This window comes from Schistocerca nitens, unplaced genomic scaffold (assembly GCF_023898315.1).
Source record: "Schistocerca nitens isolate TAMUIC-IGC-003100 unplaced genomic scaffold, iqSchNite1.1 HiC_scaffold_340, whole genome shotgun sequence".
NCBI classification, from domain to species: domain Eukaryota; kingdom Metazoa; phylum Arthropoda; class Insecta; order Orthoptera; family Acrididae; genus Schistocerca; species Schistocerca nitens.
In genome coordinates, this window is record NW_026045874.1 from 624,098 (window position 1) to 651,596 (window position 27,499).

Genomic DNA, 27,499 nt, shown 5'->3' on the forward strand with positions numbered 1-27,499 from the left:
AGCCTTAGTCAATAAAGAGGTGATATTTGACAGTTTTCTCCAAAATTTGGCGCAGGTTGAAAATGAGATATATTGTTGACCTCCCTCGTTGAACTCCGCTAGTACCTTGTACCCCAGGTTCAGGAGGGTGATTCCACAGTGGTTTCTAAACTCCATTCAGTTGACCTTTTTATCTATGGGACATGATATTCCTTCATTCCATTCATCTGGTATCCTCTCCTGTTCCCATATGAGAGTCTTAAGTTTAAACAGAGACTGCTCTAACGTTGTTCCTCCACATTTTAACAATTCTGCTGGAATGCTATCAGTGCAGGGAGCCTTGTTGTTCTTCAGTTTCTGTAAAGGTTTTTTGAACTATTCAGGGGTTCAATGTTGCCTTAGTCTGCACAAATACACCATTTGCCTGAAGGCTTCTTGACAAAGTACTAACTGGCCCTGATGGATGCCACAGTGAAAGTTCCAAGCAGCCTGTTCCCAGAGCACGTGTAGTATAGTGTGGGACCTGAAGAAGTGAGGCTGTGCATTATCTTTAGTGGTCACATGCACAGCAGAATTAGAAGCTTTGCCTAAGCTGTCACCGAACAAGTCTTTGAATTCAGCACACAATTGACCGACACTGTCCTTGAAATCAAAATTAGCATAGACAACACATTTGTAGAACACACACACACACACACACACACACACACACACACACACACACACACACACACACAAATCCAAACAAATCATGGTCAGACATATTTGCACTGTTCCGTGAACGCATACCCAGAAGTTTGTCTTTTGCAAATTCTTGTATGTTGAAGGAAGGTTGCAAGAACCTAGCACTGGAATGTTAAATCCGTTATATGGTGTAAGTGTAATGTATGATTTGTGCAGCTTGGACTTGCTAAGATGATCAGAAGCATTGAGACAGGGAAAGAAACTGAGACACTCTTAGCTAATTGCAATTGAATAGTGCAGCCACTTATTACAAGGTCCACAAAAAGCTGCATTGTGCTAAAGAAAATGCCACTGATTCCATGATTTGTAAACTACCACTCTTCTCCTCCACACTAGAAGTTCTGTTTGGTTCAGGATGCACAACATGTACAACAAAATTTGACTTCTGTGGGTGTATATTAGGAGAGGGAGGCTTCTCTTTCTGTAAGCAGACCGCTTGAACATGTCCGTTCTTGCCACCTGAAAAACAAGGTGCATTTCGTGGCAGGTGGAAGCTATGCTTATGAGCTAAGAAGCAGTGCGGGCAAGCTTTCATGCCGGTACCTTGCTGGCCTGGCTGTTTATGTGACTGGCTGTCTGAGCCCACTATCTGAGTCCTTGGAAGGCTGTCGCCCACTGTCTGTCTGTCCTGACTGCTTGTTAGTCTGAAAACTTGGACCTGGCAGCAACCTCCTGAACTTTCTCATCACAATAGTCATTCAGAACCTGGATTAAACCCCGATAATTAAAAAGTTCTGGCCGTGAAGTGGGGAATACTTCGGAGCACAATTAATAGACTAACACACTGGTTGCTGATAAGAAAAAAGATTGTTTAACAGTAACTGGTACTTGGTGTTCAGATAGGTGAGCTTCAGATAGAGCCAAGTACTCAACACAATCCTATTTTTTCCCCCTTCAAATGGGTAAAATGGAGGCGCTAATGATGGCTCCGTAAATTGTGGTTCTGCCGTAGTTTGTGGCGTCTTATTGCGAGTCTCATTGGCTGCCATCTGCATTTGAATGAAGCCCTCAGCATCTCGATAAGCTGCGTCACTTGTTGTGTCTGTAACTGAAGGGGACACGTTAGATCGAGCATAGGTGCCAAAGGCACTCGAAATTGTGGTGCTGCTAATTGCAAGTTCGGTGTGCGTGGGGCTTGGGGCAGTGGGTTAGCCGTAGGAAAGTAAAAATGCTAAAGCTAAATCAGTGTGTGGCAGTTCAAACAAGCAAACGGAACAAAAGTGGTAAGTGTGGATCTGAGACAGAAATGTCCAGAAGCACAAATGGTAGAAAAATAAACAAAAATGTCCAGAAAGTGGTAAAAATTAGGCGACAGGGGGAGGAAAATGACACGGCATCGTAGGTTTGACAAAGTTCATCGCCAAATGGGTTGTGCATCACCAACTGTTAGGCCTGTGACAAATAGGTGGAAGGTGGCCCGAAGATATGTCGCCATAGGAATCTGGATGTATGAGCAAAAGATCAGTGGACACAAATGCATTTTAAATAAATATGTTGTTGTCGACTTAGTGCAGAACAACTGCTGCATTGTTGTCAACTTGTGAGTGATCGTGGCTAGCTATAAGCAGAGGCGTGACACGAGCGGCACCCGAGTGCACTGAATGTTTGCCAGTGAAGTTAACTATCGACTACTTGAAGTAATGTTTGTCACCAACTAGCAACAGGGAACTTTCATTAGAAGCGCAGAACAAAAGGTAGAAGTAGTCTGGTGCTCAGATGGCGGCCGCTTGTAACACCGTCTGGGTGGTCTCCGTTGGTTGGCGACGTGGAGGTTCTTCATTGGCAGGGTGATGAAAGCACTGCTTGTGGTGCTTGCAGTAATCTTAGAGCCGCCAGCTCTGGCCGTATTGATAACCTACGGTACTGCAGTTATTATACGTACTGTGTAAGAGGAGGATCGAAATGTTTCCATTTGAAAGCTGTACAATCCAGAATTGTGTGCCAGTTGGGTGAAATTGCCACGAGCACTGAGGCAGTCATCCCACCGACATACCGGGCTGGAGAAACCGATTCAGTGGAACACCATTTGCTGCTGCATGAAGAAGTCTGTAACTGCCTGCTGGACATTCTCAACTGACAGGAATTGTCGATGCTTCACAGTTGTTTTTAAGGGCAGAAGGTGTGACGATTGCACGGGGAGACGTCAGGACTATTGGACGGGTGCTCGAGTGTGTCCCACTCGAGTTGGTGTAACTTCTGCTTTGACATTTGCGACATAGGGATACGGGTTACGAGGCAACAGTGCCTCGTGTTGAAATTTTCACAGACGTTTTGCCTTAATTGTATTTAGTAATTTCTCCAGTGTTGCACAGAACCATTCTCCAGTGAGGGAGACCCCAGGTTCCTTGAAATCAATAAGCAGTGGGCTCTGGTAATTAAAGAACAGGATGAGTATCTCTTCTTCAGCAGATGGCTGGCTCTTGAACTTGAACTTGACGGGGTGAGGGAACAGTGGATGACGCCATTCCATTGTCGACGTTTTCGACTCCGGTTCCCAGTGGCAGCACCAGCTTTTGTTGCCTGCTATAATGCACTCGAGGAATGTGTTACCTTCGACATTGCCCCAGAGCAACAGAGGGGATAGTTGACTTCTGACATGCAAAAATACAGAAATTATATCTGATGTGATAAAACAGCAGGCCAAAAAATTTTCTGGAAAGAATTGCATGCATATATTCAAGTGGTTGAATGGTTAAGATCCATGTCCAAGTGACTATCATAATTTGTTGTAGCTTGAGTGTAATTTTTGCCTTTGTGTAAAAGTGTCATTTCTTTTATTATAGCATGTTGCTTTCAGTTACCTACTGTACTATCACGGAGCAGTTCTTTCTATGTACGAGGGCTATTCCGAAAGTAAGGTCCGATCGGTCACGAAATGGAAACGACTATGAAAATCCGATAAAGCTTTGCACAGATGTGTTGGGTAGTGTCTCTAGTATAACCCCAGTTAGCATCACGTCGCTCTTCTCATTTCTGAGCTCGCAGTGAGTGCGTAAAGATGTCTAGAAAATAGTGTCTGCCGCCAAGTACGAGGGCCTGGTGAGAAATATCCCCTGAAGCTATGCAGCTAACATTACATAACTGTCGTGCTGTTTCGTCTTCAAGACAATTCTCAGCCGCATTCTGCAGGGGCAATGAAGATGCTCCTGCATCGTTTTCAAATGGAAATGTGAGATTACCCACAATACAGCCCGTAATTGTCTCCCTCTGAGTTTCAGCTCTGGTCACATGAACCGCTGTCTTTGAAGACAACATTTCGGCACAAGACAACGAGCCGTAGGCCAGCGTAGAGAATTGGCGGAGAGCACTGGCGGCTGCCTTCTATAGCGAGGGTATTGGAAAGTTGGTACAACGCTACGATACACGTCTAAGTCGGGTCGGCGACTATGGAGATAAGTAGCTGCAAGGTGTATCTAACTGTTGCAAATAAAACATTTTTGATTTTTACCGTGGTTTCCATTTCGCGACGTATCGGACCTTACTTTCGGAATAGCCCTCGTATATTCCTCGTATGAGGCTGACAGTTTTGGTGACTTCAGTTCACTTAATATTTCTTTCAGTTTAAACTTAAATGAAAGCATCGTAGTTTTGGGCCATATTAATCAGATGATCTGCTATCGTAACTTCTTGTCCTACTTGTGAGAGGTGTTACTAAAGTATGCTTGGAGGTTAGAGCATGGACAGACCCTTGTGGAGTTTCACAGTATCCTTGCAGTTTAAACTCCCAGGAAAAACTGCCTGCTATGGATGTGTTAATCACATTCATTGGTGGCTTAGCAGTAAAGGCAGATGATGACAGTTTCATAAAGTATTTGAAATGCCATACATTTATGGGGGCTTTATTTAGTGTTTTTCAACCTGTTTGACTCGTGTTACTCGATACTTGTAAACATGTAAATGGAAACCGTATATGACATTATTTCGTGAAGTTGAAATGATACTTGTTACATTTTTACAAATATTTATTGAAGTAATTTCTAGATGCATTTCCTACTGATTCTTGGTTGCTTTCTAGAAAACTGTTCTATCTGATTTATTTGATGTTCTTGTTTATATTTTTTGACTGCCCAGTTTTCTCTTTTTATGATCAGCCGCCCCGTTCTGATCAGCTGCTCGTTTTTGCATTGTTTTGTGATTCAGTAACGGGCTCCTCAATGTGCAGTTTGTTAGTTGCCCACCAATTCTGTGATGTGAAGGGAATGAAAGATAGTTACATAATTTTTTTAGTTTTGGTTGTTAACCCACTACTCTTTTGCAATGCTCAATGTGCTGTGTGTTCAACATTGTCAATTGCTGTAATAGTTGAACAATAATAAAACAATGGAAAATCCAGGATGGAATGATCATAATATTATGGAAAGGATAGATTGCTACTCACCATGTAGCGTAAATGCAGAGTTGCAGATAGGCATAACATCAAGATTATCAAACAAGTTAGCTTTCCTTTTGGTCAAAAAGGCTCTCATTGGAATCACACACACACACACACACACACACACACACACACACACACACACACACACACAGCCAGATGTCAGTTTGTGGGATGGACTTCTATGCCAGTTGCACTTGTTGGTCAATACAGGGACGGTTGATGCTGTTTCTGCCTGATGCTGGAGTTGTCGTCCGATGCTGTCCCGTATGTGCTCCATTGGAGACAGATGTGATTGAGCAGGCCAAGACGACACGATAACACACACTGTGGAGCACGTCGGGTTACGACAGTGGTATGCGGGCGAACGTTATCCTGTTGGCAAATGCCCACTGGAATGCTGCTCGTGAATGCCAGTACAACAGGTCGAATCACCAGATCTTTGTACGAATTTGCAGTCACAGTGCGTGGAGTAAGCACGACAGTGCTCGTGTTGTCATATGTAATCGCACGCTAAATCGTATCTCCAGGTGTAGGTCCAGCATGCAGACAGGTTGGTTGCGGGCCCTCAATTGGCCCTCTCCTAACAGAGACGAGGTCATCACTGGCACACAGACAGGAGCAGCCTTCGTCAGAAAACGCGACAGACCTCCACCCTGCCCTCCAGTGAGCTCTTGCTGGACATCACTGAAGTCACAAATGGCAGTGGTTTGGAGTCAGTGAAATGAATTTTACAGGGCACCTGTCTCGGAGCTGTCCTTGAAGTAACTGATTTGTAACAGTTCGTTGTGTAACTGGGATGCCAGCTGCTGTCCCTTGCTGCTGCAGATGTAATAAAATGTGCCACAGCGGTACGGCAAAGTCAATTGTCTTCCCTCTCAGTAGTGGCAGGTGTCCGCCGAGAGCCCAGTCTTCTTGTGACCACCACTGACAGCAATCGTTTACAGTGGCTGTGTTACAGCCAAGTCTTTTCTGCAGTATTGCAGAAGGAACGTCCGGCTTCTAGTAGCCATATAATTTGACTTCGTTCAAAATTGGTGAGGTGTCAGTTATTCCGTCTTTGTCACCTAATGCATTCTTGACTAACATCAACTCACAGCATCTAATCTCACAGGTAACTAATGCTCATGGTTGTAACCCTATATATTTATGAGAAGTTTGCCACTGGATTGAGGACTTTTCAGTAGGGAGGACTAAGCATGTTATCTTTTATGGAGAGTCAAGAAGTAACTTCAGGGTTGTGCCAGGGAAGGGTGTTGACTCCGTTACTGTTCGTATTGTATATTAATGCGATTGCAGACAATATTAATACTTACCTCAGACTTTCGCAGGTGGTGCAGTTATCTGTGATGAAGTACTGTCTGGAAGAAGATGCATAAATATTGTCAGCTATTAATAAGATAGCAAAGTGTTGCAAAGATTGACAACTTGCTCTAAATGTTCAGAAAGGTAAAATTGTGCACTTCACAAAACAAAAATATATTTAATATCAGTGAGTTAGTGTTATAATCGGGCAACACATGCAAATATTTAGATGTAACAATATCCCCATGAACCGTGGACCTTGCCGTTGGTGGGGATTCTTGCGTGCCTCAGCGATACAGATGGCCGTACCGTAGGTGCAACCACAACGGAGGAGTATCTGTTGGGAGGCCAGACAAACGTGTGGTTCCTGAAGAGGGGCAGCAGCCTTTTCAGCAGTTGCAGGGGCAACAGTCTGGATGACTCACTGATCTGGCCTTGTAACACTAACCAAAATGGTCTTGCTGTACTGGTACTGCGAACGGCTGAAAGCAAGGGGAAACTACAGCCGTAATTTTTCCCGAGGGCATGCAGCTTTACTATATGGTTAAATGATGATGGCGTCCTCTTGGGTAAAATATTCCGGAAGTAAAACAGTCCCCCATTCGGATCTCCAGGCGGGGACAACTATAGAGGACGTCGTTATCAGGAGAAAGAAAACTGGCGTTCTACGGATCGGAGTGTGGAATGTCAGATCGCTTAATCGCGCAAGTAGGTTAGAAAATTTTAAAAAGGGAAATGGATAGATTAAAGTTGGATATAGTGGGAATTAGTGAAGTTCGGTGGCAGGAGAAACCTGACTTTTGGTCAGGTGAATACAGGGTTATAAGTACAAAATCAAATAGGGGTAATGCAGGAGTAGGTTTAATAATGAATAAAAAAATAAGAGTGCGGGTTAGCTACTACAAACAGCATAGTGAACGCATTATTGTGGCCAAGATAGACACAAAGCCCATGCCTACTACAGTAGTACAAGTCTATATGCCAACTAGCTCTGCAGATGATGAAGAAATTGAAGAAATGTATGATGAGTTAAAAGAAATTATTCAGGTAGTGAAGGGAGACTAAAATTTAATAGTCATGGGTGACTGGAATTCGTCAGTAGGAAAAGGGAGAGAAGGAAACGTAGTAGCTGAATATGGATTGGGGCTAAGAAATGAAAGAGGAAGCCGTCTGGTAGAATTTTGCACAGAGCATAACTTAATCATAGCTAACACTTGGTTCAAGAATCATGAAAGAAGGTTGTATACATGGAAGAATCCTGGAGATACTAAAAGGTGTCAGACAGATTATATAATGGTAAGACAGAGATTTAGGAACCAGGTTTTAAATTGTATGACATTTCCAGGGGCAGATGTGGACTCTGACCACAATCTATTGGTTATGAACTGTAGATTAAAACTGAAGAAACTGCAAAAAGGGGGAATTTAAGGAGATGGGACCTGGACGAACTGACTAAACCAGAGGTTGTACAGAGGTTCAGGGACAGCATAAGGGAACAATTGACAAGAATGGGGGAAAGAAATACAGTAGAAGACGAATGGGCAGCTCTGAGAGATGAAGTAGTGAAGGCAGCAGAGAATCAAGTAGGTAAAAAGACGAGGGCTAGTAGAAATCGTTGGGTAACAGAAGAAATATTGAATTTAATTGATGAAAGGAGAAAATATAAAAATGCAGTAAATGAAGCAGGGAAAAAGGAATACAAACGTCTCAAAAATGAATCGGCAGGAAGTACAAAATGGCTAAGCAGGCATGGCTAGAGGACAAATGTAAGGATGTAGAGGTTTATGTCACTTGGGGTAAGATAGATACAGCCTACCGGAAAATTAGAGAGACCTTTGGAGATAGGAAACCCAGTTTTAAGCAAAGAAGGGAAAGCAGAAAGGTGGAAGGAGTATATAGAGGGTCTATACAAGCGCGACGTACTTGAGGACAATATGATGGAAATGGAAGAGGATGTAGATGAAGATGCAATGGGAGATACGATACTGCGTGAAGAGTTTGACAGAGCACTAAAAGACCTGACTCGAAACAAGGCCCCGGGAATAGACAACATTCCATTAGAACTACTGATGGCATTGGGAGAGCAAGTCCTGACAAAACTCTACCATCTGGTGAGCAAGATGTATGAGACAGGCGAAATTCCCTCAGACTTCAAGAAGAATGTAATAATTCCAATCCCAAAGAAAGCAGGTGTTGACAGATGCGAAAATTACCGAACTATCAGTTTAATAAGTCACAGCTGCAAAGTACCAACGCGAAGTCTTTACAGATGAATGGAAAAATGATAGAAGCCGACCTTGGCATAGATCAGTTTGGATTCTGCAGAGATGTTGGAACACGTGAGGCAATACTGACTCTACGACTTATCTTAGAAGCTAGATTAAGGAAAGGCAAACCTACGTTTCTAGCATTTGTATACTTATAGAAAGCTTTTGACAATGTTGACTGGAATACTCTCTCTCAAATTCTGAAGGTGGCAGGGGTAAAATACAGGGAGCGAAAGGCTATTCATAATTTGTACAGAAACCAGATGGCAGTTACACGAGTCGAGGGGTATGAAAGGGAAGCAGTGGTTGGGAAGGGAGTGAGACAGGGTTGTAGCCTCTCCCTGATGTTATTCAATCTGTATATTGAGCAAGCAGTAAAGGAAACAAAAGAAAAATTCGGAGTAGGCATTAAAATCCATGGAGAAGAAATAAAAACGTTGAGGTTCGCCGATGACATTGTAATTCTGTCAGAGACAGCAAAGGATTTGGAAGAGCAGTTGAACGGAATGGACAGTGTCTTGAAAGGAGGATATAAGATGAACATCAACAAAAGCAAAACGAGGATAATGGAATTAGTCGAATTAAGTCGGGTGATGCTCAGGGAATTAGTTTGGAAAAATGAGACAGTTAAAGTAGTAAAGCAGTTCTGCTATTTGGGGAGCAAAATAACTGATGATGGTAGACACTTCGTCCAGTGTTGCTGTAGCTTTTGATATTGTACAAACTGGCAAAGGTTCAGATTCACCGTTGTCTTTACTTTCTTCACTTATCGATATCGTCAATTGTCGATCTCCAACGATTCCAATTTTTCTCGAAGTAAGTCCGTGCTCTGTTTACATTGTAAAAAAATACTCAGCTGAATAACTTTTGATCTTTAACCTCCAGAATTTTGCAGATGGAACCAAGGGTAGACAGTGGCCTCTGAGCTGTTTCTTTACTTAATTCTGTACCTTAGTTGAATTACAGTATCATAGTGAAAGTTGGTACATGTGATTATTACTTTCATCAAATAGTGTGTTGTATCCTAATGCCTAAAAGTAACAGCTTTGGATGAATAGCAATTTTAGTTTTTTTTTATTTTGCACTATACATGTATATCTTCACAACTTAACACTTCAGTAACTTTGAACCTATATGAGATATTAACAAATGGTTTCTAGTGTATGATAAGATAACTCATAAAATTTCTTTTACCTTCCAGGTCATACAATTTTGATGCAAAAGTGAACCTGAAAACATGATAAAACGTGGACGCCTCTGCAGAAAGCTCAGTGTGTGTGGCCCGGTAGATACAGACGATACCTGATGACCAAATGCAACGAACCTTTCAGACTTGGAATACATCATTTATGGAAACAGGTAGTGTTCTCAATTTAAAAAAAAAAAAAAGGGCTGGTCACCATGAGTTTCAGATGCCATTGTGGACAGGGTACGGCAGGTGTTCGCAAGGATTTCTATAAAATCTGTATGTACTGCAGCCAGGGAGTTGGATATGAGAAGATCGACATTGCACAATGTCATGCATAAGAGGTAATGGCTCTATCCCGGCGTGCAGCTGCTTCAGGCATTAAAGCCTATGGACAAACCTAGGTGCGAACAATTTGCAGTGGGTATTCTATGCAAGGTTAATGCAAGCATTGACTTTTTGGAAAAGATTTGTTTCTCCGATATGGCAACATTTCATGTATCCAGCAGACTGAATTGTCATAATGTTTGTATGTAGGATTTGCAGCATCCTCGTGTTACACATGAAATGGAAAGAGACAGTCATAAGGTCAATGTTTGGTGCAGACTGATCCCAAGTTGCATCACTGATTCATTCTTTTTCATCACTGCCATCAACAGTGGTGTTAACGTGGACATGATACAAGAGTTTAATGTGTCACAATTGGTACTCCTGCAGCCTGTGTCATATTCCAGTAAGACAGGGGCACCACTCGACTAGCCCCTAAATGTACTTTAATTTCTAAATAAAAAGTTTCCGGATAGGTGGATAGGACGAGATGGTCCAACTTGATGTTCGCCACGATCCCCTGACCTCACACCACTAATTTTTTCCTGCGGTTTTGTGAAGGATGCGGTATACCGAACCAGGGCTAGAGACCTACAGGAATTTAAGGCAAACATTTGCAGGGGCAGGATGTCAAACCGGCCGATTATACGACATTTTAATTCCAACTGTCCTGAATATAGTTTGATGGCACCCATCACAAAATATTACACATTTGAATTCCACAGATTGAAATACAGTGACATGCGGTTGAAGAATACCGTGTGAAGAGGCGTGACGCTGCACTTTGGCACACTTAAGACCAAATAACATTTTAGATTTCCTTGAACACACATGTTTTATGTATTAGACTCTTCAGAAAGATGTGCGCTTCAAAGTGAACATATTTTATATTTTCGATAAGCCGATTTTTAAAATTTTTGGCGTCCTACCTCAAACGCTTGAGGGAGGGGCAGTGCCAGTATCTAGTATTGCCCCGTTCGGAAATTTTGTAGATCTGAGGCTGATGCACGAGTTGTATTGGGGAGGTGGGTAGTCTCCTGTGACCCGTGTTTGTTTGAAAACAAAATGGATTTCTGTGGCTGGGAGTTATCAAGCGAATTAAAATACATTAACATAATTACGGAAGGCTAAAATATGTTATTACGAGTGTAATCCCAAAAGTAAGGTCTCCTATTTTTTTTATAAGTACAGAACTCTGTGTGGCAGTTGGTCACACTGTTATTGAGTGCTTCACACGTTGCGTATAAACATGCGCATATCGCACTGAGGTGCTCGATGTTGGCTTGGCAGCCGTTGAGAATGTAGCTCCTGTTGGATGTTACCGCCAAGTGTGAATTGCGTGCAGTTATTCGTTTTTTTGAATGCAAAGGGGACTGCACCAATTGAAATCCATCACCAGTTGACGGAAGTGTATGGTGAGTCGTGCATGGATGTCAAAAATGTTCGTAGAATTTTAACGGAAACATTGAACTACCGGAAGGTGTGTGCAAGATGTTGACCAAGGACCACATGCGGCAAAGAGTTGATGCTTCCTGTGCATTTCTTCACCGCCTTGCACCCAAACAGGCCAACTTTCTGGACTCAATTGTCACGGGTGACGAAATCTGAGCATACAACTTTACACCTGAGACCAACCAACAATCACGCCAGTGGCGGCATCCTTCTTCACCAAAGCTGCGGAAATTCAAACAAACACAGTCTGCCGGTAAAGTCGTGACAACCGTTTTTTGGGATCTGAAAGGGGTATTGTTGGTCGACTTTACACCCACTGGGACCACAGTTAACACTGACAGGTACTGTGGGACTCTGAAAAAACTCAAGCGGGCAATTCAGAACCGGAGAAGAGGAATGTTGAACCGAGGGTGTACACATTCTCCGAGACAACACTCGCCCAGACATCACTCGGCAGACTGTTGCTCTCCTGCAACAGTTACAGTGGAACATAATCACCCACCCACCCTATAGTCCTAACTTGGCGCCCAGTGACTATCACCTGTTCCCTGAGTCAAAAGAACAGTTGGCCAGAAAGTGATTCACCTCCTGAACAGCATGGCGGCAAGCTGGTAGAACATGGGCATACAAAAACTGGCAGTGTCTACAAAAATGCAACGACAGAAATGGTAATTAAGTTGAAAAATAGCTAAATGTTAAAGCTGTAAACTGATGTAAACCACTGTAGAAATAACAGCTCTATGTACGTAAAAAAATAGGAGACCTTTTTTCTTGGGATTACCCTTGTAGTTGCGGATTTTATTTTATTCCCACACTTCCGACAGTCAAGCATTAATCTTGCAGACCAGTGAAGCAAGGTAACTGCTGATTAACCGAGGCCCTCGTCCGTGGACCAAAAGGCGACAAAATTGCAGGGCTAGAAAGTTTTAACAACCGGGATGTCAACATGGACATGTTGACATGGGTAAATCATATTACCTGCTGTCAATGCCGTTCGTTCAGAGGACCAGTAATCGTTGTACAATAAATGAATCGGAATCTGTGTCGGTGTAAAAAAAAAATTAAACTTGTTGGTGATCTCATCCATTATTACAGAAATGAAATAAAAACGTCCCCTTCCCTTTACACGTAAAAGGCTGTCTCACTAATTTAACACATTCTTCGGTTGCATACGCATGTGCACATGTATACAAACAAAATTGTTTCAGCTGATCTTTCATAATTCTAAGTTGAATGTAATAAATACTACAAAACCGAAAAAGCCAGATATTCATTTTGACACACCCAGGACAATAAGATCCAGTATGTAGTAATGTTTTCAAAAGTTTGAGAAACAGACCAGTAGTAAGTGCTTATTTTGTACTAATTTTTACATTGTACTGTCCATTTTATTTAATACATTTATCACTAGTTCAACATATTCACATCTCAACACTCAATGCTTAACTTTGTCCAGTGTTGCCGCAGCTTTTGATATTTTACGAATTGGCAAAGGTTCCGATTCATCCTAGTCTTTACTTTCTTCACTTATCGATATTGTCAATTGAAGACTTCTTAAGATTCCAATTTTTCTCGAAGTAAGTGTATGCTCTGTTTACATTGTAAAAAATACTCAGCTGAATAACTTTTCATCTTTAACCTCCAGAATTTTGTAGAATGAACCAAGGGTAGATAGTGGCCTCTGAGCTGTTTTTTTACTTACTTCTGTACCTTAGTTGAATTACAATATCATAATGAAAGTTGGTAAGTGTGATTATTACTTTCCTCAAATAGTGTGTAGGACTGGACGAATAGCAATTTTTAATTTTTTTGTTTTGCAGTATATGTGTATATCTTTACAACTTACAACCTAAGACTTAACTAACTTTGAAACTATATGAGGTATTAAAAAATGGTTTCTAGCAAATTACAAGATTACTCATAAAATTTCTTTTACCTTCCAGGTCATGCAATTTTGATGCGAAATGGAACCTGAAAACCTGAAAAAATGTGGATGCTACTGGATAAAGCTCAGTGTGTGTGGCCTGGTAGATACAGACGATATCAGATACCCAAGTGCAATGATCCTTTCGGACTTGGAATACATCATTTATGGAAACAGGTAGTGTTCCTCATAAAAAGGGGCTGGTCACCCATCGGTTTCAGATGCCAATGTGGACAGGATACGGCAGGTGTTCGCAAGGAGTTCTATAAAATCGGCATGTATGGCAGTCAGGGAGTTGGAAATGAGAAGATCGACGTTGCACAGTGTCGTGCATAAGAGGTAATGGCTCTATCCCTACAAAGTGCAGCTGCTTCAGGCATTTAACCCTATGGACAAACCTAGGTGCGAACAATTTGCAGTGGATATTCTATGCAAGATTGATGCAAGCATTGACGTTTTGGAAAAGGTTTGTTTCTCCCTTATGGCAACATTTCATGTATCCAGCAGACTGAATTGTCATAATGTTTGTATGTAGGATTTGCAGCATCCTCGTGTTACACATGAAATGGAAAGAGACAGTTGTAAGGTCAATGTTTGGTGCAGACTGGTCCCCAGTTGCATCACTGATTCATTCTTTTCCATCACTGCTATAAACAGTGCTGTTAACATGGGCATGTTACAAGAGTTTACTGAGCCACAATTGGGACACCTGCAGCTTGGTGTCATATTCCAGTAAGACATGGCACCACTCCACTGGCCCCTAAATGTACTTTAATATCTATATAAAAAGTTTCCGGGTAGGTGGACTGGACGAGATGGTCCAACTTGAAGTGCACAACGATCCCCTGACCTTACATAACTATTTTTTTTCCTGAGGTTTTGTGAAGGATGCGGTATATTGAACCAGGGCTAGAGACCTATGGGAATTGAAGGCATACATTTGCAATCCATTTCAATGTGTCACTATGGAGATCTCGAATAGTATGTGGCGAGAAATGGAAATCTGACGAGGCATTATCTGTGCTATTAACGGTACACATGTTGTTTCTATGAACGAGGAAACAAAATTTAGTTATCTGATCGCATAAATTTTGTTTGTATGAAAATACATAACTTACTTGATTGTTGAATTTCATTATTCAGTACACTCTAGATCATGCTATTCTCAAATAACTGTTGCTCAGTTCCATGGGTGAACTTCGGCTCTCCTTTCAGTTGTTGGTTAATCAACAGTGGGCTGTCTTTTTCAATAGCGAAGTAAAAAGCATCAGCATGTGCTATGTCCAAGAAGTTATTTTGAAGAGAAAAAAGAATCTTTTTTCTTATGAAATTCTGCTAAAACAGCCTTTTTTCTTTGTAGTGGGCTTCATTGTTAATAGAAAGCTTGTGATTTTGATGTATAATTTCTTGCCTCCTGTGCCAGAATTTGTGGTCTTTCCCACATCCCCCACAACTAGTGTAACACTTTGTAGCGTAGTTGATTTTCTCATCTGTAAATTGTAAAAAAAAAGAAAACCCTTAATTTTTATTTGAGTGACAGTAGTGTTTTCATTATGTCATGCAGGTAATATCAAAGAATTTAGATATTGCTTATGAAGTACTCACTGCTGAGCCGTTTTCAGGCTACTTGTGGAACAGCCTGTTTGCATAGTGCTCATATCCTCATCTGAAACCTGCAAAGTAACATCCATGCACTTCACTTGTTTTGTGAAACTAATATGTTGACATCATTTCTCTTTGTTGAGTCATAGGCAGCCAGTGGGTGGACAGTACATGCTAACCAAGGAACAGGTTTTAACTAGGTATGCCTTCATGCATGTTTTTTCTGCGTACAGGAGTTTCTGTTACACATACGGCACTTTACACTGCTTGTGAGAAAACATTATTAATCAACATTGATGGTCAACTTCGTCCCTAGCACCCAGTAGTGGGCATCCCCACTTTCATAGGATGCAGTAGACAGGTGGAGGTTAAAATATTTACTTTAGGATTTCGCAAAACTTTGGAAAAAATATTAGGTTAGTAATTATTAATTTATTCTTCAACTTGATGCAACTCTGCTTTATAAATTTTATAACGTGAAGTTACTTCCCCACTTTAGAAATCATCATTACTGTGGAATGGTCGATGGTTAGAAAATTTTAATAATACACCTACATTTTCCTAGATGTGGAACAATTTATCACCTGTGGAATGCGCTTGCCTTTTGCTGCCCAAAGTGGGCTGCAGGACACTGAGTGAAATGTTTTTCTAGGCGCGGGGCAGTGCATGTACAAACATAAAAAATGGAAAGTTGTGAATTTTATAATTCAACAGCTGTACATGATTGTGATATGGGACTACCTTCTTTCGTCTTTCATTAACACAATGAAAATTTTGTGCTACTTTTCACGGTAATAAATATTTATCACAATTTTAGGACAACATGGTTGTAGAGATGAAGCAACGATTAGTATGATTAATCACACATTAATAACACCGTATGAACACACCAGCTGCTACCATGACGACGGCATCCTCGCTACACAGACTAGAGGGCGCCTGATAAACGCTTTGTAATCCATGGCAACGGCGCCCCCACCACAGGGAGTAGAGGGCTTTGTCATCCTTCCATATTAGCCGTTTTAGGAAATTGACTAAAATGTTTTCTACGTAAATGTATGAATGGATATATTATAATACAATATGACTCCAGATTTTGTGTCACAAATTGCTTTAATTTATATTATGGCACATAATGTAATATACTTTTACGAGTTGACTATGGAACATTTGTTGTTATTTCATAATTAACACTATAATTGTAACTCTTTTTAAATGAAATGGTTCAGTCTTCTGTTATTTACTGTAACATAAATTTATGTTTAACCAAGGTGACTAGTAATTACATATAATAAACTGTATTAAATACCGTTGATCGCCACTGGGGGTGTTGCCGTCTATTCACATGGTGTCAGCACGCTATTTAAGCCCATACGAAGGGTTAGTCTCGCATAGTTTCTTGCCGTTATGTAGACAGTAGTGACACCACCAACAGTAACAACGGGTAACATATTTTAAATTAACGTAATTTTAGCTGTAGTATAATGGAGTCTTTGTGACGATTATCTATAATTTCACAGTGTAAATGCCCAGATGATGACTGCTATGTCGGGTTGAAACCAGTTGGCAGTATAATAATTATAAATGCGATTAAGACTGTTTTTTGAATAATTAATATTTATCATGCCATACCTCCCAAACTAGGTGTTGTACAACACAATTTCATAACTGGCTTCAGTATCACATGTTTATAACAGATGGAAACTTTCTGGCCAATAGTCAGTAACAGTGAAGTAATAAATTAAAATGTGTGACTTGGAAATTGTAGCAAACCAGTATTTGAAATGTATTATTTGACAAACTTTTTCACATTACATTTTTTATGGGAGATCAGAGCAAGAAAATGTTTTGGAAATATTTGAAAACATTTTAACAGTTTGTTGGAAGTGTGTGGGTGCTACAGTTTTCCAAAGATGATAGTAGTATTTTGTGGTTCATTGACGCCACACGAGTTCGAGCGTGCTACAATGAACATTTTGGTATTACATGACAGTGGACTGCAGCGCAACATTAGTAGTGGGACAGGAAGCGCAAAACGTGCAGTGGAGTGTGCAGTCTAAAAGGAAGGAGACGGTGTATTATTGGGAAGAGTATTCAGAAAGTGCAAAGCAATGACGCAAATCTCCGTGTGTTGTGAAGGATCGAATAACATTTTAGTAACAAAACAGTTGCAAGGTGATGGAGAAGAGTACCAGTTCCCACTGCCTTATCACTCAAACGTATCGGAAATTAATGCACTGCTCATGGATGATACGACACACTGGATAGGTGTTGACGGTTATGTCAAAGCTAATGGATTCACGGTGAGGAACAGATTAACTGATTACTTCGGTGGGCCGAATTTTAACTGTCATTCAGTCTTAATCACAATAACAACATCCAACTCTTTATAATGGTGGTTGAAGCTCAGTACACATGAATTTACTGATGGTTTTATAGTGGACATAATCAAAGACATTTCTTCTTACATGTTTCATTCAGTTTTCTTCAGATTTCTCCCCTGATTTTGTCTGGCATAGTGCAGCAATTTGACATGGCACGGACTTGACAAATCGCTAGAAGCATCCCACAGTAGTAATGAGCCAAGCTGTCTCTATAATGTCTGTGTTCACGAAAGTATTGCCAGTGCAGGATTATGTGGAGAACTGTCACATGAATGTTCAATGAGATTCATGTTAGGTGATCTTGGTAATCAAATCATTCACTCGATTTGTTCAGAATGTTCTTCAAACCAATCACAAACAATTGTGACCAATTGACATGGCGAATTGTCATTCCGTCTTTGTTTGGGAAAATGAAGTCCACGAATGGCTGCAGGTGGTCTCCAAGTATTCAAGTAAAACTATTTACAGTCAACGACTGGTTGAGTTGGACCAGAGGACTACAGTCCATTCCATGTAAACACAGCCCACTACATTATGGAGCCACGACCGAGACTTCGTGGGATCTGCACCACACTTGAACCCTACCGTCAGCTCCTACCATCTGAAATTGGGGTTCATCTCACCAGTACACAATTTTCCAGTCACCTAGGATCCAACCGTTAGTCACAAGCTCAGGAGAGGTGTTGCAGACGATGTCGTGCTGTTAGCAGAGGCACTCGCATCATTCGTCTGTTGCTGTAGCAATTAATACGAGATTTCACTGCACTCTCCTAACAGGTGTGTTTGTCGTAAGTCCAACTGATTTCTGCAGTTATTTCACACAGTGTTGCTTGTTTCTTAGCACTGGCAACTCCATGCAGCACCACTGCTGTGGGTCGTTAAATGGAGGCCGTCAGCCACTGCGTTGTCCGTAGTGAGAGGTAAAGCATGAAATTTGGTATTCTTGACACTGTGGATCTCGGAATATTGAAATCTCTGATAATTTCCGAAATGGAATGTTCCACGTGTCCATCTCCAACTAGCATCCCGCATCCACAGTCCGTTAATTCCCGCCGTGTGAGCATAGTCGTGTTAGAACCCTTTTTACGTGAATCACCTGAGTGCACATGACAGCTCCCTGTTGTACTGCCATTGTATACCTTGCATGTGCAATGATACTGCCATCTGTTTGTGCATATGGCTGTCCCATTACTTACAGATAAAACTGCTGAGATATGAAAAGTGATCAACATCTTGCAGTACCTTCTGTTGCAGTATAAGTTGAGTAGATACATTTCCACTTGTTATGCATATTTTTGTTTCATCACTATTTCTTTTCAGTCCTAAAGAAATGGCCGCTCCAGCCAGCTCGGTAACTATTAGTTGTAATCTGGGTTGGGTTTCTGTCAACAGAACCATGTCGTAAGCAAAATCCAGGTCCTTACATCTGTATTACATGACACACCGAAGGTGTAAAAGTGAGGTGTGGCCGACATGCTATCTAGCAGCAAAAAGGGCGAAGCTATGATTTTAGCAGACTGTTCATCTGCCAGGTTGAAGTAGGAGAGGTTCTGTTAACACAGGTGGCGTCCGTTCTATTCTGTCGTGTGTCCGTGTGTGTGCAGTAGAGGCGGTGACTCCACGCGTGCACAGAACGCAGCCTTGCGAGCGGGCTTTCTACTAGTTACTGTTTTCGTTAGCAGTCAAAACACACGGATTGATTCGACAATTCTGCATAGTATTGTGGGTATTTTTTCAGTAAGCAGTAGCTTATAAATGCATTAATGAAACAAATGAAATTGCTTATTTTTGTATCCCTGTTGAGAGAAAGCTCTATATCTAATGATAGCTTCTTATTGTAGCTATGGAATGGAATAAAAAGAGCTTTCAAGTTATAATTGAAGAATACAGCAAGAAAAGGTCTCTCTATGACCTAACAGGTACTTTGTACCACAATAAGGCAATCTACATATCTACAAATGTTTGATTCTGAGATTATACAAGGTAATGTGCTTATAATTTTACTTTTGATTGGTGTGTATGTATATCACATAAATTGGTGAAAGTAGCACAAGCCTTTGGTTCTGTAGCTGTATTATTTCAGCACGCCAGGAAGGAAAGCTTGGCCAGAATAGGAGAAAAAGTGAGAAAAGTTGTGTCTGGTGTGACGAACGAGGAATGTGAAGCATGCTTAGCCTCCTTACGTTTGCATTATTCAGCTGAACTCGAAAAGATGTGGGGAAAAATGCGCAGTAGCTCAGGCGGGACCACCCGTAAACCAAGCGTGTGGTGGTTTGACCTATTGGCATATTTGAAAGACCACATTATGCATAGAAAACTGCTGACAGATATCCCACTCTCTGTCGTGAGTATTAATTTTTGTCACTCTGTCATTACACTTTTTCTGCGTTCTATAAGATAATCATATACTGTTGAAGGCATCTACATTAATATCAACGGTTAATTTCTGATACTAAAAATATACTTCACAGGGTTCAGACATGTCCACTTAGTGCAGAAATTGTTGATTTGTGTGATGATAAGCTAGTGCTTTCAAATACTATGCTTCCAATTTGTGTGTGCTCTACGTGTCATTTCTGTGTGTGAAAACATTCACATGTGAGATGCACAGTAGTGGAAACTTTGATGCAAGCACGCTGGTAGTAATAAATGAAATTAACTTAAAACACCCCAAATACAAGTAAGGCAGAACGGTGGATTGTGAGCATTTTTTGTGGTCTATTGTGCAGAAGTACCCACTAGACTTTCTGAAAAATCTGATACATCTCTGTGTGTACTAGTTTGCAGAGATGCTCCTGTATCAGTTTCAGAAGAGGTAATGTCAATGATCTTTAATAGGAACTGCTGAGCAATTTATTTGTTTGTAACATACTCTAATGCCTTAAACGATCAAAAGCAATGTGAAGATGGATTGCAAAAATTCACACCTATCTGTCATAGTTTGACTTCCTTGATATGTACAGCCTATCTTCTTCTCTGGATTGCTGGCTCCGTCGATCTCCAAAACCTTCTTCTTCAAAGAATACTGCTGGTTAACAGGAATTTGTAAGACACTCTCTCTCTACTTTTGAAATAATATAGTACTCGAAGAATACTTTTAGTTCAGTCTTGGTACATACCAGCTTCCACAAATTACATATTCTCCATTTCCCACATCAATATTTGAATGTATACAAGTCAACCGATTCGTCTCGCATTAGACTCGATAAAATACATCTGCAGTAAAGTTGATTTAACAACCACATAATTTATGAACCTGTCTTGCCTCTAGAGTCCAACACGTGAAGTACTTAAAACTCTGGAAAAAAATATAAATCTATTTTACACTTCACTTCTCGATACTTCATTTAGTCCCTGGAGTTCTGCTCTACTTTCGACTTCTTTACTCTTAACAGATACTATGTTTACCTATAATCCGACTCGACATTCCTTAACAATTATCACAATCGATTCCTCTCAGGTTTATGCTCTTTCCTTATTCCCGCCTCCCTAACTACTTGACATAGAATCCTTCTAGTTATATGTATATATACAGGGTGGTCCATCGGAAGTTTCGGATGAGATTATCTCCAAAATTATCGAGTAAAAACAGTGGATAAGAAATGTTCGTAAGATCAGAGGAGGACATAAAATGATACTACATGTGATCCACAGCCCCCTACCCCTTCAGTGGGGTGTGGGGCAGCTTTCAAATCTTAAATGGAAACACCCACTTTTTATTGCAGATTCGGATTCTCTATAAAAAAGTTACCAAGTTTTGTCTGAAACATTTTTAAACTATTGACAGATGGCGCTGAAATCGAGAAAAATTAAAATTGGGAAGAACTCTGATTTATTTAGAATGATCCGAGGACGACGCATGAAATGGATGCAAAATGTGCACCCATTCTTTCATTATGCCAAATTAAGCTTTTTTTTCCGCAGTATTTGATGGAGGGAGGCGGAATGGTATTAAAATCTTGTTACGGAACTCTTCACAATTTCATTACTCACCTGACTGTGGCGCTACCGTGACCAAACTGGCAACTATGGCTCAATATAAAGGTCGGTGTAATGTGATCAGACGTCACTTCACTTTCAGATTGTGAACCTTAAACATCAACTGACGAAAGTAAATTATTCTTTAGCGAAACATGGCTCACTTATCCTCCTACAGAGATAGTTGATATGATGTTAATTTTAGGTGGATGCCACAACAGGTACGCTGCAGCTGCATAATTGTATGCGGATAGTTTCCCAAACAGATGACATCCAAGGGACAATATTATTGGACATTGCACTCGACGTGCTCGAAATGGATACATGCACCGTCCACCTCGTCATCGCGATTACAATGAAAATGACGCTCGTACGCTACCATTCTCACCGGTGTTCAACTGGATCCTGAAACGTGTAGTTGTGCAATTCAGACACAAACTGGAATATCGAAATCAACTGCTTTGAGGATTTTGAAGGCACATAAATATCATGTGTATCATATTACACTCACAGAGGTCTTGATGCAAAAAGATATGTAAATACGCTTGCATTTCTGCCAAAGGGCCTTGGAAATAAGAGGTGGCAATGACTTTTTTTAGGTAAGTTATGTTCTCTGATGAAGCCACATTCAAAAACAATGGCGAATTAAATAATCATGATTGTCATTATTGGTCCCCTGTCAATCCACGCAGACCCATTGACAATAAACACAAATGGTCGTTCGTGGTCTGGTGTGGAATTTTAAACAGTAACTCGGTAGGACCGTATTTTTTTTTTTACCAAAATGTTACTGGGGAATCTTGTTTACAACTTCTCTGTGATGATATGTTGGAGCTAATGGAAGATGTTGATTTAGAAACTAGGCAACAAATGTGGTACCAACAGGACGGAGCAGCTCACCATTATGCTAAAAATCTGCAGAACGTTTTAAATGTGCGGTACCCTGGTTGGTGGATAGGATGCGGTGGACCAATTCAGTGGCCTCCACATTCACCAGACCTAACATCTCCTGATTTTTTTCTTGAGGTTATTTAAAAAATATTGTTAATGAAAAAGAGCCCACAACGCGAAACCATACGGAGCAACGCATTTGAATAGCGTGTGTAGCCATACCACGGGATGTGCTGCTCAAAACTGTGGACATCTTACGCAGACGATTGACTTTATGCATTGGAGCAAATGGGGATGATTTTGAACAATTTCTTTGTGGATAATTTCATTATTTAAGCACCCCAAATTCTAAATAAATAAAAGTTCTTCCACAATTTTACTTTTTTCTCGATTTTAGCACCATCTGTCAATGGTTTAAAAATGTTTCAGACAAAACTCGATTACTTTTTTATGGCGAATCCGAATCTACAATAAAAAATGGGTGTTTCCATTTAAGATTTGAAAGTTGTCCTCCACCCCACCCAAAGGGGCGTGAGCTGGAGGTCACGTGTAGTATCATTTGATGATGTCCCCCTTAGACGTTACGAACCTGTCTTTCCCACTATTTTTTACCTGATGTACAGTTTTCGAGATAATCTCATCCGAAACTTGAGATGGACCACCCTGTATATTTTCCTATATATACATGCAATGTACTACCGACACAATAAACAACAATATGTGCATATTTCCTGCTGTACACATACCTTCTCTCTCCAACACTTGATGGTTCTCACCTTTTGACAGGTTTCTAGTCAGTAGTTTCATTGTTTGTTACCCGTGTATCTTCGTGTGTGTGTGTGTGTGTGTGTGTGTGTGTGTGTGTGTGTGTGTGTGTGTGTGTGTCGCCTGATTCTCGGCCTACTTATTTGAAGTAATTTGTAGGTTATTAGAAACCAGGAAGTACTTCTGCAATGGAAGTAGATGCATATGGAAAGAGGGACAAATAGATAGGTCCTCAAACAAGAAGTAAGAAAGGAAAAAAAAATAGATGTGGTTGCTAATATCGAAGAAGAGAAAGAAGACGGACCCAGAGACGGGAAACTTTCCAACCCCCTTCTCCAGGACCCCTACCTCGCCGGTTCTCGAGTGACAAGCTGGAGGAGGTTCCTACATTCCCACCGTAACCTTTAAGGCCCCCGAAGCAAATCTTAGCAACCCTGTGGAAATAGCAGTGTCAAAGAATCAGACACACTTGTTTGCGAGGGTTGTTTGAAAGGTGTGATGTGTGTTTTGTGTCATTCGTGATATATCTGTTAGTTTAAATCGTGCTTTTATCTACACTACCCAGCCCCTTTCAAAATATATAGAAACCCTCCCATCTATATCATATCTCATGAAAGGTATAAAATATTCTATTCAAAATAAAAAATTATACACTACGATAAAATATTTGTTGTCTGTCACATTATATTACATTATCCATAAATATAAAATTCCACTCTTTTCATTTCATGTCTAGAGATCACTGTTTTTTTCCGTGGTTCTCCTATGCCGGTCTTTAAGTTATGTTTACATCCAATTTGCTAAATACTAAAATTATAGGATAGTTTAAGAATTCAGTAATAAACTACAGAATCGTGTAAGATTTGAAGGGAATTCAGTGCAGGAAAACTACTTCAGAAGAAACGCCGAAAAAAACTAGGGATCCGACAGTCGTCACTCCCCCGTTAACACAGAACGTTAACGTCCCTGCGGGATAAATGTGACTCCGCCCGGATCCCATGGATCTGGTATTAACTTCACTTGAGCAAGTGCAAACCAGTAATTTTCGCTTAATTTTGCGTGGAAGTCACCCCCCCCCCCCCCCCCACCACCACCGCAAAACAATCACCACTTAATTAGGTAACACAACATCAGGTAAAGTTATTCCATTTTCTACCCTATCCTGGATAAATTTGAATCCTTTCCACAAGTCACCTACAACCTTGCTGGTATTATTAATTTCAGAAGAAGCAATAGTCGAAATGTTCAGGTGGTTACTCTCGTGGCAACTCCTCGATCTATCATTTCTTAAAATGGTTCCTCCAAGCTACATACACTTCTAACAACAAAGCTGGATATATTCTCTTTGAAATTTCATCCTACATTATTTACTCGTGTACTGCCACCTGAAATTTGCTATTGAATAATCGACATTAATTTCTTACACTGATGTGTCTCTTTTGAAATACTTAAAACTTGTGTTACAATATTGTATTCATTATTGTACACGTCTTTTAAAGATTCTAAGTTTCCAATGGGTTTCGATTCTACATTATTACATTTGGCATCAAATTCAGTTTCCAAAGCAGCCATGTCTTCACATCGATTACTAGATTCTTTGCTTTGAGTGTCTACTCTGATGTTCAACAAACCTATGTTTGTCATCTGAATATTTAAAGTTTCATACTGATCCTTTAATTCAGAATCCATTGAGTTATTAAGTCTAGGTTTTTATTCAAAATCTCACGTCGCGTTCCAATTTAGAATTTAGTGATTTCATCAATGTGTCTATTTCTCTACTTACAGTAGCACTCTGTGCACCGAGTTTTTCACTTGAAGTTGCACTTACTTCATTTCTCAAAGAAGCACCCTGGTCATATATTTTCTCATTTGAGTATTTACTGAGTCTAAATTAACTTTGAGCATTTAAAGTTTTATTTAGTTCCTTTCTTAAAGAAGTATTTTGAGCAGTCAATTTGTTTCTTGAAGCTGCTGAATCTGCACTTTGGTCATCTATTTTATCATTTAAAGTTTTAATCAAATTCACTAATTCAGACCAGTCTGGCACCTCCTCACTCACTTTCATTGCTATGGCTGGTTCTGAAGCTTCCCCGATTCTCTGTGTATTATCCATATTTGTCTTAGTTTTTGATCAGGTGATCATTTAACGAATTAACTCTAAGCATTGTAGCTACACTAATACAGTCTAGTGACCAGTTTCTTCGACTTTGTACTGGAACAATTATTTTCCGCTCACCCGGTGTTAGTTTAGGCTGCATGGATGAGCAGGTGTGGAATCAGCACCGGTGAACAATAACTGGTGCCGGTGGCATCGGTTGCTGGTTTTCGTGTCTGCATCGGTGTGCGGATGTAGAATCAGCACCGGTTAGCAGCAACTGGTGCCGGTGACGTCGGATGTTGTCTCTGCATCTGCATCCCTGCGACGCCTGTGGGAGCTGGACACTCCTCACACCGAATCTTCTTAGTTGAATTATTCTCGTTGCATGTCTTCTTAGTCTTAATACATCGAGGTCTTCTTTTCATTCTTTTAACATCATTACTTTCGTACGTCTTTCACTGTGTTGCATTCACAAAATTTTTGATTTAAGTTTGGGACTTAATTCAATTACACGAAACAGTTCTCTTGTCTTGTTATACCTGATTGCTATGGCAACACATCATATCTTCTGCTTCGATTTTCTCTCAACATTCCCATTTTTCCAAGTCCTGTCACGGTGATATTTGACATTAGAAATTTAAAAAATACTTAACTATGTGCTTACATCTTGGAAAATAACCTCTGAAATACGTACATAATTAACAGAGATTTAAATTACTTTATTCTTTCTGAATTTTTACACATTTGTAAAGTTACATATGAAACATTACATTAATTTTTTGCTTCAAGGTACGCTGCACGTAAAATTTTAAATAAGTGACATTTTAGTTTATTTTTTAATGTGATAGTGGACATGTTTTCTATTATCATTATGTAGTTTGGCAGACAGTTGCATAGAAGGCATTTTGCTTTTACAGGCTCTTAGTCAGTTAAGTTGACCCAATTTCCTTCAGTATGTTTTTTTAAATTTTGTTATAGTTGTGGATATTTCTGTTTAACAATGCAGCATGGTGACTTTTTATGTTAATACATACACAATCAAAAGGCTTTTGAAAAGTCTAGAAACATACCACAAACTTTCTTAGTAAAGAAAAAATGCCATATTCTGATTGATGCCTAGCACGGATTTAGCACAGGTAGATCCAGCAGTACAGCAACAGCTGAATTTCTACTGTATTCAACTACGGCACTAGACTGACAAAAGAAAGTTTGTGGTATGTTTCTAGACATATTGTTATTAATTGCACTTTCTATTATTTTAGATGAGACAGGTGTAATAGTTGTTGTTTGGTAATTTCCTGGATCTTTCTTGCTGCACTTTGGAAATGGGGATCACCTTACTCTTTCTTAAACATGTCGGGAATAATCTTACAACCGTGGCTAAATTTATTAAAAAAAGTTAGAGGCTTTACCACCCATTGCAGTCTAGTTGCAGTCTAGTAGGTATAACATCTCATCTGTAAGTATTTTTGTTTTTTAATCGATGTATTTTTGTTAGTTCAGATTCATTTGTTGAGAGAAAGAGAGAATTTTCTCACGAGAAGTACTTCCAATGATTGTGTCAGTAGAGTTTTGCTTTGTTACTTTGCCCACTGCGTCACCATAATGTTGATTTATAATATCACAGACTTCTTCAGTGTTTTTCTTTATAGAAAATAAGAAAGAGATTCAACACTGACCTCTCCATATTATTATATAAATTTATTGCAGCAAGCCAGTGGTTGCAACATCCATGTTATTTACACCAATAATTTTATACAGTCTATTGTATTTGGCACAATGAATTTTAATTGTAATGTTATAACATGTTTACAGTGCAATATTTAATAAATTCCTTTTTTTTTTTTTTTTTTTTTTTTTCCTAGTACTCAAGAGACATTTACAGTGGGGTGTGCAGTTGAGAACAGTTCTCCATCTACCCCTCAGTGCTCACCAGAATTATCCAAAGTGGGGCACTATGCCACTTCCAAGAAGCAGGCCAAAGATGTCCTGGTAAGCAGCACATTGTCAATGCTGCGAGGCAAACAAACAGCAATGAGGATGGCAAGTTGGGCCAGTATGTTGCAGCTGAGCTGATTACAACTAAAAATAGAAAATTGAAGGCAGAGACAAAGTGCCTTATCACGAATGTCATCATGGGTGCAATTCAGAAAGTTACTGATTGTTAATTTTTAAATAAAAGATTGAAAATTAAAAATTGTGCTTCTTTATAACTTCCCACTGCC

The 27,499-nt window shown here is 40.2% G+C and overlaps 1 protein-coding gene across 11 annotated transcripts in view; it reads left to right on the top strand.

The window, feature by feature from the left end:
- The window catches only part of LOC126227762 (uncharacterized), a 932,351-nt gene that overhangs the window by 461,105 nt on the left and 443,747 nt on the right, over positions 1-27,499 (top strand). Inside the window, exons 4-8 of one of the 11 annotated variants that reach the window (XR_007544003.1) lie at positions 9,869-10,026; positions 13,576-13,733; positions 19,384-19,525; positions 19,626-19,886; positions 27,140-27,471. Coding sequence is in view for 1 of the 11 variants with exons in the window: in XM_049942248.1 (XP_049798205.1) it covers positions 13,620-13,733 (114 nt within the window). In the remaining 10 variants the exon portion in view is untranslated. The other 10 variants (XR_007544004.1, XR_007544011.1, XR_007544009.1 and 7 more) reach the window with 10 other exon arrangements.